This window comes from Ptychodera flava, chromosome 5 (genome assembly GCF_041260155.1).
Source record: "Ptychodera flava strain L36383 chromosome 5, AS_Pfla_20210202, whole genome shotgun sequence".
NCBI classification, from domain to species: Eukaryota; Metazoa; Hemichordata; class Enteropneusta; family Ptychoderidae; genus Ptychodera; species Ptychodera flava.
The window spans coordinates 6,617,501-6,632,779 of NC_091932.1; the positions used below are offsets into that span (position 1 = coordinate 6,617,501).

The 15,279-nt window shown below is 37.5% G+C and overlaps 1 protein-coding gene across 3 annotated transcripts in view; it reads right to left on the minus strand.

The window, feature by feature from the left end:
• Window positions 1-14,787, minus strand: part of LOC139132875 (otoferlin-like) — a 56,627-nt gene extending 41,840 nt beyond the window's left edge. For all 3 annotated transcript variants that reach the window (XM_070699230.1, XM_070699231.1, XM_070699229.1), the window contains exons 1-11: window positions 14,636-14,787; window positions 6,525-6,583; window positions 5,529-5,617; window positions 5,119-5,221; window positions 4,402-4,562; window positions 3,743-3,804; window positions 3,205-3,299; window positions 2,044-2,175; window positions 1,750-1,812; window positions 1,252-1,336; window positions 261-423 (exon numbers count right to left, since the gene is read on the minus strand). In XM_070699230.1, coding sequence (XP_070555331.1) covers window positions 261-423; window positions 1,252-1,336; window positions 1,750-1,812; window positions 2,044-2,175; window positions 3,205-3,299; window positions 3,743-3,804; window positions 4,402-4,562; window positions 5,119-5,221; window positions 5,529-5,617; window positions 6,525-6,583; window positions 14,636-14,714 — 1,091 coding nt within the window. In that variant the 5' untranslated portion in view covers window positions 14,715-14,787. The remainder of the gene's footprint in view (window positions 1-260; window positions 424-1,251; window positions 1,337-1,749; window positions 1,813-2,043; window positions 2,176-3,204; window positions 3,300-3,742; window positions 3,805-4,401; window positions 4,563-5,118; window positions 5,222-5,528; window positions 5,618-6,524; window positions 6,584-14,635) is intronic.
• Window positions 14,788-15,279: the final 492 nt, after the last annotated feature.

Genomic DNA, 15,279 nt, shown 5'->3' on the forward strand with positions numbered 1-15,279 from the left:
GACACTAATACTCTAGGCTCTCTGGTAATCTATCTGGTTCTAATCTATCATTTTAAGGACTAGTTACTAATTTTGCGAAACCTTTGGATGAACTGATCACGTGGTATTGTGATTTTTACGACTGCGCAATAACTCTGATAAGGATATTGTGATCAATGATTGACATAAATGTCTTTTTTTCTTTTCGTAAACTTTCGAAAAAGTTACAAAAACACAAGAAATAAAAAGAAAGTATAAATGCAATAAATTTCAATACTTACGCTTCAGAATTAACGTTGTCCTCATCGTCAAGGGTTGCTTGCGTGACCTTCACCCCGTCACTTTTTGAAACGATTGACATGTCAACTTTTACGTAACCTTTGACCCCTCCATTGATATCCTTAGGATCGGCAAGCACTGCCCATTTGTGATAGTAGCAATGATCTGTGATGGAAATAACGTAGTCAGTTCTATGCGCTGAGATTATAGAAATAACGGGCGACGCGCTGACCATTAACGTTTATTTGTGGGCAAGGGCGAGAGGAAAGCCAAAAATTAACGGGCTCGGCAAGCCTCAACCGTTAATTTGGCTTTCCTCGAGCCCGCGCCCATAAATAAACTTAATGGTCAGTGCGGAGTCTGTTATTTCCATTATATTATCAACTAACCGGAGAAAATCGTCAAAATTTGCGAAAATTTTCGGAGCGAACGACAACTGGGCCCCCGGAACTGAGCAATACGCGACGCATTGTCACGCGCGCTGTAAAATATTGGCAAATCTGGAAATATTTTCAGAAAAAAGTATCTCAACCTGGCCCACAAGTGCTCCATTTTATTTTGTGATTGATTATTATTTACGTTTGAGCTGTAAAGATACGATACTTTGAGTTGTTAATCTTATTATTCATATTCATGGGCATATAAACAGACCATTACTGTGTATTTGTGGTCAGTCACGTGGTTCTGCTCGACCAATCAAAATGCGACTGGCAGGGTATGGTAATATAATAATGTGTAAATAGGTAAGCATCCTAGATCAAGACTTTTGAATCCTGAAATTCAACAATCAGTGCACTAGACTTTAATTTAAAAATACAAATGTTCAGACAATTGGGAAAAAATTGTTTCATTGCATTCCAATTAAGCTGAAAGAACTAAAATAAAGAAAATGATATAACAACCATATCATCCCATGATTTGTGTGTGCGATATTGATTTGAGGTTAGAAACTTCAAACATCGTGTATCAGAATAGGTAGTAAATTATACCAACCTGGTGCAGAATGCAGTGCTCCTACGTCAAGCTTGAACTGACCAATAACAGTTCCTGACAGAAGTAGACTGTGAGAATGCACCGCCTAATATAGGGAATAACGATACGTGACTGTCATTGGCTGAGGAAATTGATGACGCGTAAGCCGCGAAAAATAGGAAAGGAACCACTACAAATTGAAAATAACGCCGTGGAAAAGCTATGAACTGTGATACAAACATTTTTCACAGGGAGAGACTTGCACTGTGAGTATTTTTCTTCAATGGCTGTGTACTATTTCCAGTCAGAGAACTGTTGGTCGATCTTGAACTCGTAGTTGAGTTTCAGGGGTAATTTCTGTGGCAGCCAGAGGGACTGGTCGAATGAGGCACAGCGGTATATATAGGCAGACAGATACAGGCAAGAAGGAGCATCGATACGACAAAATATGAATTTTGATCAGCAGACGATAAATCATAAAATTAAATACACATAATCAAAGAAAACAGCAGACTTTACCTGTATTTTTATCATATTGTCAAAAAATATTGGCTGCGGACAGTCAAAGTCGAAAACAAATAACTGAAACGAAAAATGTTAAGATAATAATTGATATGAAGACAAGATCGAACGGCATCATTGTATTTCATCAGAGTCTATCTAGGTTCCTTTGTCGAAAGAAGCAGACTTTTACTCAAAACAACACTGTCATCTGTATCCCTCGTTTTTCATGTATGTCTGACTCACTGACCTTGCTTTAAATATAAGTATAAGACTAAGTGAGCCATGTCAACGTGGGTTTATTTTGCTTACCTCATTGTAGAAAGGACAATTTGTAGACATCTTCGTTGACGTGTACTTCTTTGAATCGCCGACACTAACACAGACAGCCGGAGAGATATCCACGCCGGCCAGCTGCCGTGCCTCCAATATCGTTATGCTGACCTTAGCAATGGGAAAGATATATGGCAGTTGATTTAGACTGAATCAACAGGATGATATCGATCACTTCATTAATCCTTAAATCTATAACTTTATTTGATAAGGATGTGAGTCACGAATTGATAAGTTACCTGTAAATATTCTGAGATATTGAATGGAAACACAAGTAATCAAAGGATATATCTAGGGTGAATTTCATACTTAATTTTAGTGTTATTGTGATATTTTTAATGATTTTCAATGGCCTTGATCGCGGTTAGGCGACATATATTAATGGTGGTATTTGATAATTCGAAAATGTTGCACATTTGTCACAGGAACAGGTGCCTTCTGGGTTTCCGTTTTCTTGGAAGTCAAACACCCAGTCTCAGAGATGGCTCTTTCAAAGAACATGGAATCTAATTACACCGCTGACTACTTAACTGCTGATTAAACCCACTTGAAGCAGTAAAAAAAGTTGTTTGTACGAAGGCAAAAACAGCTCTAGCAAAAGGTTGTAAATGAGACTTAACGATTGGCACCGTGTTCACAAGATTGAGATAACATTACCATGCATAACGTTAGTGCATATACTACTGTCTTGTTAAGACAACTTTTTCGTCATATCTACATAATAACAAAACTGATGTCATTGTAACTTACAGACTGTCATCGGTATACCAAATATGAATTTTCTTGTGTATGGTTTTTCTCCTTATCACAGTGTCTCTTTGAGTTTATGAAAACCTGTGCGACTGATTTCAATTCGCAAAGACACGCTGTCTGCATGGAACACACAAGTTTGTATGTGCTCATTGCAGTGATCCCACAAAAAGTTGTTGTTGCTTCAAAAAACTAATTATTAAGTAGAGGCCTTTGTGTATTGGAGTGATGTCTTGTGTCTCAATCTCAGAACCAGGGTTCAAATCGTTAGCTTTCATTTACAACCCTTGGCAAGGTCTGTTTTGTCAGAATTTCTGATTGCATCAAGCAGGCTTAATCAACAGTTAAGTGTCAAGGGGTGATCTTCCATCGACTTTAGCCAATATTTACCTGATATTTATTGCTGACAAAACTGGATGACTCCGTTGGCCTTTGTTCATGTATTGAAGACATCCTCGATGGTACCCCTTCATCACTATCGTAGTCTATTTACGATGTAAATGAGAGTATGTTGCATAAGTTCATGATCAATTCAATCTTCGAATGTACTGCCCTCCGTAAAACGCCAACATAGTTTTTTTTTGTAATATGTAGGTAAGGCCTTTAATAAAGTTTTGATCCTCACACATAGAAGACTGCATACCAGAGGCATGCATAGGCACTAAGATTGACATACATGAGTACAAAGGAATTTGTCGCTTCAGGCAAAAACATACTTCGCAGTTTAATATGATGAAATTCAAATTAGATTATTTTGAGTCAACCTCACTGTAAATGCAGAAACTGACGGACACTCTTAGATTGGCCAAATTATGGCGTTACAAGCATTATCAATGATAGGTACAGATACACAAAAATGATTACGTCAGACACACGACGACGACACACAGACAGACACTCTGCCTCAAAATACGCAAGAAACACCTACCTGATTCTTCTTGGTCTTTGCCCTTTAGTTTCTTACGAAGCCCTCGCATTTTTCTCAGTCCCCTTGTATTTTAATAGAGAGTGTAAAACGGAGATGTTCAAATATTTGCAAATCCCATTCGGAAAATGCAGGACGATACTATTATCGTACATTTCAAGCATCGTTGCACCAATTTGTAAAAAATGGTAAATATCGGTGAATGAAATGAGACAAAGTCTGAATAGGATTTTAGCAACAGCAGTGACCAAATCAAGAACATCTATGCATGTCGTAGATAATGAGGCAACCATGCTGTCTAAAATAGAGATCAGTGGTTATACGTAATCGGGAACGGCACAGTATGGCGCGTAATCCAGGCCAAAATTAGCACCTAACATTTTGGGCCAATCTCAATGTAACTCTTACCAACCTCAATGCAACTCTCACCAACCTCCATGCGCCATAGTATGTGCGGTAACGACACGATATATTATACGGGACAAAATATATGACAAAGTGACGTGTTAAGCCATAAGGGGTTATCCTCATGGCCTTTGAATGTCAAGTATCATTCGAGATCAAGTTTGGATGACATGTTTCAGGGGTATAAAACCAGTAAATTTACAAATCGATCAAAATTAGGTAACGAATCTTTGAATAACTTTTTTTAGCTGACTCACCTGCCAAAACCAACAGAGCTGATACTTGACCTGCGTGACCACGTGTCGTCTTCGTCAAAGAACTCTTCATCGGTAATTTCAGGGGCAAAGCGTTCTCTCATCCAGAACAGGCCAACTTTGCCATTGGGTGAGTAGTATTGCATGTAAATCGATAAGATTGTCTGGCAAAAAAGTAAATACTCGTGAAATCAAAACACTGGATATGATGACGTCAGTTATTGCATAGCATCTGAATTGCAATTGAACTTATCGGCAATACATCTATTATGACCACATGAAGTGAATCTCGGTTTGGGATGCCTTTGAGCTAGCTTGCTTTCCATTCTTATTAATTTGAAAATTGAGAAAGAGAATGAAATGTTATAAACTGCGTATTTGTGAATTTTAGGAATAGCCTACAATTATCACAGTTTACAGAAACACATCAAAACTGATCGTGATCGTTCTGTTTGAAGTCAAATAAAGAAACAAGATATTTTCAATACAAATAATTTCAGATTTATACAAATGGGCATGAACTTCGATGTGAAATACACCGGTGAGAATTCCTTCAACTTATCATCAAATATTTTTATGAAAATTACCAGCAGATGAATCATTTTGTACCCAAGAAATGTTCAAGCCATTCCTGTGAAATCGACGCACATGCTCATATTTGTCACAATGTCTCCAGGAAGCATGATAAGCAGATGTTGACAAATGAATATCATCACATACCTCTAAAGGTTTGTTCTTTGCCTCATCTAAAATTGGTTCTTTCAGCATCACTTCTCCGAATTCTGCAAGATCTTGTGGCAGTACCTTTAGCGTTCCTTGAATTCTGTGGGAGACAATTGAAAAATGAACGAATGTATGAGAATTTGCAAGTTGAATTTACGCCGAATTTAAATCAGAGCATTGTAAAACCGAGTCTGAATTTACACTCTGAACTAATGTCCTTATTGTCTGCCTGCCTGCCTCTTTCTACCTCTTTGTCCTGTCAAGTCGTCAAGATCAGTCATATGTACTTTCGCATACTTTTTGCCTTTCGATATCATTGAGCCTATAAATATCGGTCATTCATTGTCAAACTGTACTTGCGCAGACAGGTTATCAATTTAAAATAACAACGAAATGACAAAACTTACACATTGCTGCGCAGTTTTCCATGGCTCAGTAAAACGATGTCGATGACTTCATGAGGGTGAAGCATGGTCCCTACTGGCCATTGGATTACCTACAGATAAGACCATGATGGGACAGAAAAGCAACTTTTCAGAAGAGGTGAAGTCGAAACGCTTTCGATGATAGCGTATAACACATTCTGCAATGTTAATGGGACAGCCGTCTACTGTGCAGAACTTATTCTCCTTGTATTGAAGGGATTTCCCCATCATGATAAGCAGGCAAGTTTAACTTATTTATGGAAAGGCATGAGTCAGTGACCACTGTTTTCAAGTTTTGAAAATTTTGGAATAATGATGTCGGACGTTGCTACTGAAGCTTACAAATCTAAGTTAATGGTTAGTAAACAATTTTACGAACAAACAGGACCCTATGGAGCCAGTCGCTTCGTAACGCGGTGAGAGGACCTCTTAAAGGTATACTGTCACCTGTTCCAATTTTGCCACAGTTACCATGGAAAGAGGAAATCTAACCAATCACAGATTTTAAGCGGGTGGCCGCTTTTTAAAAACAGCGCCCTCACATGGGCATTTTGAATACCAAGGAACGCCCCTTTGACTATATATGGGCATATCTCGATTACAGGTGACTGTATACCTTTAAAAACAGATGCTATTTATTTTGAAAACTGGGTCCAGTAATCTTCAGTTGTGCCCCAAACCTGAATATAAAATGAGTCACATGTTCACAGAGGAACGTAACCTTGATCTCAAAAACAGTTTGGGAGATAAAATACCTCAGGTGAACAGATATATTGTGTTGTCAAGCAACAATCAACTGAAAAGGGAAAAGGTCTGTTTGCGTGCCCTTTGATTTAAGAAAACGTGTTAACATAATCTAAATATTTCTAGTTTCATCTTTGAATAAAACGTTGACTAAAACAGTTTAATTTCTCCTATATATCGTGATATTTGTGCAAAGTATACTACAGAACTTACTTATTAAAAATTCAGACTTACCTCATCCCATATTGCCTCTCGTTTGTGGCATTTGGCAATTTGAGAAAACTGTGTCACCCCTGGAAGTGCAAGTATACACCGTATGTTAATATATTGGTCAACAAAAAGATCAGTTTATCACATTTAATATGCATACAATCTGATCCGTTAAACATCTCACATCCTAAGTTGTTTTGATCCCAAGGCCTTCGCCTCTAGCCTGTTTTAATCTGCATGTATCATCTGTATAGTGTATGGCACCACTCTAGGATATTACTGCCGGGATTGCTGAAATTACAGAATGTGCATTGGTGACATCAGTTGCGTGTCACATGCCACAGCGACCATGTAACCACAGTCATGACTGAGTCAGGTGAGGATGAGATTTTAGTTGAAATCGAGTCAGTTAACGAATGAACGAAAGAATGAATGAATGAATGAATGAATGAATGAATGAATGAATGAATGAATGAATGAATGAATGAATGAATGGATGGATGGATGGATGGATGGATGGATGGATGGATGGAGTTGCATAGAATACAACGAAGTTGTTTAGAACGGAGTGTGTACATTTGTTTCTTCTTCTTGATAAAGGAGAAGTACGACATTTTCACAATTGAGGTGTAACCTATATTCACCTATGTGATTTACTGGTCGTTTGTTTTGGTACACATTGACCTGACGACTCCTTCTATTCATGACGTAACACTGTATTCAGTCGACCACATGGCTGATCATGTTATCAATGGCCGTTAATTAGTCTTAGTCGCTCTTTGGTGACTGAGAAAATTCGGTATATCCTAAAACAACCTTAAATTGAGAAATGTTCTCATTCCATCGTAACATCATGTTTTAACTGTCGAGCCGTCCACTCATAAGTCCAGGGACCACAGTCGTGGGATCACAGTTTAAATAAGTTATTTTACTTTTCTTTGTTATCCTTGCAGTACTTTCGTGTTTGTCTGTTTTCTTGTTTGTATTGTAAGTTTTTTAAAGTGCTAAATAAATCTAATCAAATCAAATCAAATCAAAACTAAAAAAATTCAAAACCTATCGGCCGGTCTGGTAACCATCGGGGGAAATAGGCCACGTTACAGAAAGGCCTCATCACTTACATTTTAGAAGCAAACTAAATTGAAGTCAATATTCAGAACTTTATTTATCAATTATGGTACTATCTACGAGGCAGCATATTATTTTGATGAACATCTGCAATAGGGCTGTTGGGCTGCGTTCACAAATAAGGTTAGAGAGCTGGAGGAATCGCGATTGAAATCTTATTTTTAAAGACCCCCTTCCCTCAATACCCTAAAAATCAGTCCCTAAATCTATATGATCAAAAATTTTCAAGTCCCCTTATTATCATATAGCCGCATAGTTATTAGGGATGCACGCAAAGAAAAAAATAAAAATCTATTAGGCATTTCTGCTCGCAGATGTTCAACAATACCTGTTATTAGCAGTTTGTAGAGCCATATTCCCAAGGCAAATTCTTAAATTGATTCATTTTTAAACACAGTGGACTTTTTGATTTATCAGTTAAAACCGACTTGAGTTAAGCCAACTCGATCTAGCCGGGCCAATGGCAAATCCTGAAGAGCACACAAAATGACGATTGTGAGAGAGTATGCAAATTGTGAATTTTTGGCTACATTAGATGCTACTTATAAGTTTTGCAAAATTTGCAATACTGAAAGGTTAAAATATTCCATCAAATAAACGTTATAATCTCTGAAATATTTTGTGTAGACCTAATGGTAAATTTGGTAAAATTAAAATAATTCCATTTTTTTCATTTAGAGTCTTTGCTGTAGGGTACAAAGTATGTTTTACTTTTGTGTTATTTACGATGAGAATGTCAAAATTTAGAAAATCAAGCATGGTAACCCATCTTTTTTCTTTAATATTCTCATAAGCCAGAATTCATAAATCCCCGATAACTTTCAAGTCTCCTGGTCTTCCAGGTGTTGCTCTCTGGCTAGATCTTGTGTACAAGTATGGTTCACTGTCATGAGCATCACATGACCCGAACAATTATTGAGCTACTTCATAGTAAACACCTATTGCCTGCTCAAGAAGGCTATAGCGCCCGTCTATTACTCCGAGGGGCCGTGTGTTACCAGAAACACATTGCTATTCCCCGATGCCGTAGGCCGTAAGACGGGCGCTATAGCCCGAATAAAGCCAGGTATAGACCAGGTTACAGGTGTTTTATAAAACACCACACGCTCATGTTGTATTATGTTATATAGTTGTTAATGTGTTTTGATATTCAGTACCGCAACAATCCATTGTGACAAGTTTACTAGGCGATGTTTCCACAGCGGTTTCAGTTGTGCGTGGTAGCACTTTCTTTCAAAAAGCAGTCTAATATACCTAGCGACATCCTTAGTTGCACTTTAATCTTTTCCGTCGATGAGCTGTTCAAGTTCCTACGCTGTTGGAATGTTGGAAAATGTTGGAAAATCTGTTTAAGAGAGAGTGTCAGCGCTTTGACGCACATCATTGTTGCAAAGCTGCAGACGACACAATGGTCACGTGACCGGGCACTTTTCCTAATTTGGTCAAAACTATTTTCCTTGGGAAAAAGCTTTTCAAAAATTACCCTCTGACGTCACTTTTGTCGATCCAATGGGGACTAGACGTATCTATTTTATCGTCACGTGATGTATTCTGGCGAATCGCGACGCGGAATGAGCGTGTGATGAAATCAGAACTATCTCCATCACTGCCAGTGTACAGTGACAGTGACACTGCCCATAGGGGCAGTAGCTATATTAACTTTGATAATGGTAACAATATTTTGTTCAGTTTATACTATAGAAATAACGGGCGACGCGCTGACCATTAACGTTTATTTGTGGGCAAGGGCGAGAGGAAAGCCAAAAATTAACGGGCGAGGCTTGCCGAACCCCTTTCCTCGAGCCCGCGCCAATAAATAAACGTTAATGGTCAGAGCGGAGTCTGTTATTTCCATTATATTATCAGCGAACTCAAGTAAACCGTCAAAATTTAAGAAAATTTCAAGAGCGAACGACAACTGGGCCCCAGAAACTGAGCAATACGCGACGCACTGTCACACGCGCTGTTAAAAAATTGGTAAATCCGGAGATGTTTTCAGAAAAAAAGTATCTGAACTTGACCTACAAGGGCTCCATTTTATTTTGTGATTGATTATAATTTACGTTTGAGCAGTAAGTTACGATACTTTGAGTTGTTAATCTTGTTATTCATATTCACGGGCATGTAAACAAACCATTACTGTGTATTTGTGGTCATTCACGTGGTTCAGCTCGACCAATCAAAATGCGACGGGCAGGGCATGGTAATATATGTGAGTTTCAGCATACTGTAGGGAGACAGCAAGAAACTGTATGTGATATATTCCATAGAAATATTGAAAAATTATCAACAGTTGCAGCTAATGCCCCTATAACTATGCCTCCTCGATTTTTTTTTTGGACGAAAATTTAAAATTTTAAGATTTTATCGAGACAAAAGTATTAAGCACAGTACTGATATGTGTGTTTTCCTCCTAAAAGAAACTATCAGAAGAATGGAAGTTCAGTGTATGTATGTTTCCTTGATGCCGAAAAAGCTTTCGACAAGGTTAATCATTTCACTCTATTGAAGAAGTTAATTGAGAGGCATGTTTCTCTTTACATTGTTCGTATTCTTATATTTTGGTTTATTTCCCAAACATTTTGTGTTCGTTGGGGAAAAGCAATTTCTTCGACTTTGTCTGCCTGTGGGATCGGTTGTGAAATAGCTGGTACAATGTTGAATAATTTATCGTATGCAGATGATATGTGCTTAGCAGCGCCTTCTATCAAGGGTTTAAGAAAACTACTCAAAATTTGCCAGAATTTTGCTGAAGAGAATGATATTGTATATAACGTTTTAAAAACAAAATGTATGTGTTTTAAATCTCGAAACAAATGCAGAATTATTCCACCAATTACCCTTAGGGGTTATAGTATTGATTTTGTGTCAAAATTTGTGTATCTTGGTCATATTTACATTAGACTTAAAGGATGATGATGATATCGCCTCCCAACGTAGGGCATTATGTGGTAGAGCAAACTTACTTCTGAGAAAGTTTCGTAATTGCTGTTTGAGTGTTAAGTTACGACTTTTTAATACTTTCTGTAATAACATCTATTGTGCTCAACTTTGGTGTGATTTTAATGTTTCGTCCATTCGTAGCCTGCATGACTGTCACAATGATGCTTTGCGCAGGTTTTTAGACTTATCGCGAAATGCTAGTATCTCAGCTGCCTTTGTTGAAAATCGTGTAAATAATTTTCCAGTCTTCAGAAGAAACCTTGTGTACAGTCTTGTCCGGAGACTGCAATGTACCGACAACAGTCTTCTAAGAGTTTTACTTTTGTCAGACTGTAGGTATTCTGGATTGCAATCTTATTGGAGACAGCGTCTGTATCGTTAGTCTTAGAATTGCTTTTTATTGTCTCTCAGGGTTCCTGTTTTTTTTAATGTGTGTTTGTAATCTGTTTGTACTTTCTTGTAGTTTGGTGTTGTACTTTTTTGGTGTACTGTGTATTGATTCTATGGACGGTCCTTGTACCTGTCTGAAATAAAGTTTAATAATAATAATTGAAACGCGACATAATGGTTCAAGACCTTGTTTAATTATTACTAACATTTGAACAATTGGATGACATTAAAATGTTAATAAATTTTCAATGAATCACCCATTAAACCTTGGAGTCGTAAAAAAGTTAGCCAAAATATTTTCAGGTCCTCCTATAGGCGGAGCAACACTCTAGCCCCCTCAACTACCCCCAAAATTTTCGAAACCCCCCCTGTATTCATCCAACCCCCAATTGTTTTGGTTTAATTTGTTTGTTTGTTTTTGGTGAACTCAGTCTTACTGTTCCTGGTGACACAGCATTAAATCATTTGGACGAATATCTAAATGGCTGTTACTGGACTAGCGACAAGACACCAAATTATTCGAATGAATATCTAACATAGAGCTGTTACTGGTACAGGTGATAAGGCACCAAACAAATTGGATTAATATCTGAAATAGAGCTGTTACTGGTATAAGTGACAAGGCACCGGATCGTGAAACACGGTTCATACAGATCCAACCAACACTGGGTAATCCAACGGTGAAATTGATTTACATTAGCCCCTCCGCATTGCCGTTTCCGGGGGATAGTGAGTAAAAATGGTTTACTCTTGTGTTGGATATCATTCAACACTGTCATGCCCTACCGTGAAATTCCTACATAGAGTGATGAAGGCTGATTTTAAATAACCAGTCACGTGTACTTGAGTGTTCGTATGACGTAGAATCAATACGTCTTACTCAAACATAATATCACCATCGATTTAATTCAAAAATTGTGAGAGCACCAAATCCGAAAGAGCGATCCGATAACTTTTTTCTTCGTGAAAATAATGAAATTGTATTAACTGCTTTAGAAGTAGCAATGACTTTGAAATTTAGTATCTATAGTCATTTTCTCAAAATGCATGGTAATATCCTACTTCTATATATCGCTGTTGGACAGTAGACGAATAATATAAAAATCGGATATTGTGCAAAATTCATGATGCAATCGTGATGTACCGCCATTTCTGCGCAACATAACACAATCACAACATAATATGAAAGACCAGCACAACATATGGTAAAGCTTATGCGAGTATAGTATATGTGAGAATATGTCGCATGGAGGTCACATGAGGAGAATGACAGACAGATAGAGAGATAGACAGAGAGGCAGACAGACAGTGAAGAGACAGAAATAAGGGCAGTCATCGGGCACAAAAAAGGTATCGGTTAAAATTTAGTATTACTAGTCGCGATTCTCCGCCGTCGTACCAATTTTATTACAAGCTCAAAATAAAACAGATTCGTGGAAGGTGCTTTATATGCATTTGTTGCCGATACCAGTACATCCGTCAGCTAACTGTAAAGATTTTGTGTTACATAGAACGTTAAAGCTTAAAGATGCGTCCAGTAATTTTGCTGGGCTATAAAAAGTGTGTTTTCATCCACACTTACCGGTACCACGGTCCCTCTATAGAGGGACCGTGCCGGTACGTAACAATTGTAAGCATTGAATGTCGTCCTAACTTTATCTCTAACCACGGCTATTACTATATTCAAGACTTTTATTCGTGTTTTTCAATTCATAAAATCATAAACATAAACATAAAAATTATCAATATCTTACAAATGGCAGAATTGATTAAATTAGTTAATATATTAATTCACTAGGAGAATTCTAATTCACATACGTGTGACAATCTCATTAACGTTCAGTGAAATTAAGAATTAAATTAAATAATTGGTTATGTAACACACACGTCATGGAAATTACAAACTATAAAAACATGGGCGTAATTTTCAGCTGTATCATCCACTATTCATATTGTTTTAGCTCGTGGCCGTCAACAGTAATAAGCTTTATTGCAAATATAAAACGGAGTATTAAAATTGGAGCTGGTATACCAAGGAATACTCAACAGTACAATTGGTAGCTTGTTCGAGCGTCTCACATTTTTACACCGCAATACTGTGATATTTTCGCGTTTTGAGAGTGTATTTACAACTAAGATGTACAACAAAGATGTGCTTGGTCTGCAGTAATATTACACCATTCATAGTACAGTGTTGACCCAAACCAGTTGACCTCATCAATCAAACAGATAATAAAATACCTATCCACTTGATATTTTCCCATGTTGTTCAAAATACTTTCTCAGTGGTTTTGGTCGAAGTCTCGCCGCATAATTTGCAGTTTCTTACTCTTAATGCCGCAAAGATACTTATTGAAAATACTACGGACATCAGTGCCATAAAATATCACCCTCCATATTGTCCGTCTATACGTTCTTTCGTACACAAGAAATCTCACTTGCGGTAACGTTCATCTATCTATTTCTCTATGAAATTCCGCTGTGCATTCAACATTAACGCGGAGTAATTCAACGATATACAACTGCATGTATTGCGTTTTGATTCATGGTTGACCTGCCTCGACTTGCTCGGCACAGTTCACATTACATTGTGACACTTAATTAGCATAAAGTTGTTTCAATAGTCGTGAACAATTCCCAAATTAGATTCTTTTGTTAAGACATCCTCCCGTCTGAATCATATTCAACTGTATAGCCTTCGTCGTTTAGTCTCTGAAAGTATTTTCTCCAGATCATTAAAAACGGAAATGTTTTATACTAGGGTATCGACGTAAAGCGTCGATACTACTAAAACAGTGAGAAAATGAGTGGTTGGGTTTGCCGTAATTCGTTAAAGGACTAATGATATATTTGCTATAAACTGGAAATAAATAGAAAGTCCATTGTTTCTACTATTTACATATAATCATTCTTTATACAGGAAACAACACAAAACGTGCTTTTTAGATATACATTTTTAAATGGCATAGCGATGTTTCATTTCTCGTTGACTTTGTTGTTTGCATTTGAACTGAGAAGACCTTTGAGAGAGATTAATCTGACAGATTTGATGAGATGTCGATAGACGAGATCGGATAGGTCAAACATGTAACAAGTACAGAGAATTTGGGTACAGAGATGAAATTAGACGATGCTACTTTGAAAGTAGTACTTATAGGAAACGAAAAGGGGCACTGAACAAAATTACCAAAGCAACATGTCTGTGCGAGTGAATACTACATATATATAAAATACATAGTCATCAATACGCAATTGACATGTACCGAAATGTTCACTGAAACTAAATTTAATGACATTTCGAATATTTAGAGACGAATACTGACAACAGATAGTTGACAGTGAAAACAAACCAATATGACATCTGTAAATTCGAAATTCCATCATGTAAAGCAGCTGCGTTGGTTGACTACTGGGAGAACCTTCATTTAAGTGAAAATTAATTAGTTGTTTCTATTCATATGGCAAACAGAAAATTACAAAGAAATGTTGTCAGAAAGACAATGGGTACAGAAGTTCCCGTTTGTTAGTCGCCATTTATCAGTGCGTCACAACTTTTGTCGTGCGTCACAACTTTTGTTCTGCCTTCCGGTGACTTTATCGTCACTTTTTTCGATTCCCGAAAACACATAGCAGCAATAGTAATACCGAACTGGGTATAAATTTTCGATACTCACCCCTGAACGTGATCTTGACTTGTTGTCCGCCTCTCGCCCGAAGACCCGTAGCATTTTGTAAATGTAATATGAGCGACATTCTGAACGTTTCAGCCCTGCCAACTCCAACCCCCTAACTGAATTCATGAAATGATGTGATGTGTTCAGGCATGAATGCAAATACATATGCAGATTAAGAAGGCATGTCACCACCAACAATACAAACGGTATAAATGTACTTATCAAAGATACGCCATATTTCTCCGTGGCTTATTTTAATTTATACGAGTCGTTAACTGTGTACGTACGTACGTACGTACGTACGTACGTACGTATGTATGTATGTATGTATGTATGTATGTATGTATGTATGTATGTATGTATGTATATGTGTGTGTGTGTGCGTGTGGATAGATGGACGGATGGATGGATGGATGAATGAATGTATGCATTTTTGTGTACGCACGTACGTAAGTACGCGTGTGTTGTGCCATTATGGACGCTACTTATCTATCTAACCCACCTAAATGTCTGTGCACATGACAGGGCTGTGTCACAGATGCAGTGACAGCTATACAGGTAAGCAGACAGACAGACAGACAAAACAACGAGAGGCAAATAGACTGAGCTTGATAATAAGATCCAGTTGTACGCATGCATACTTT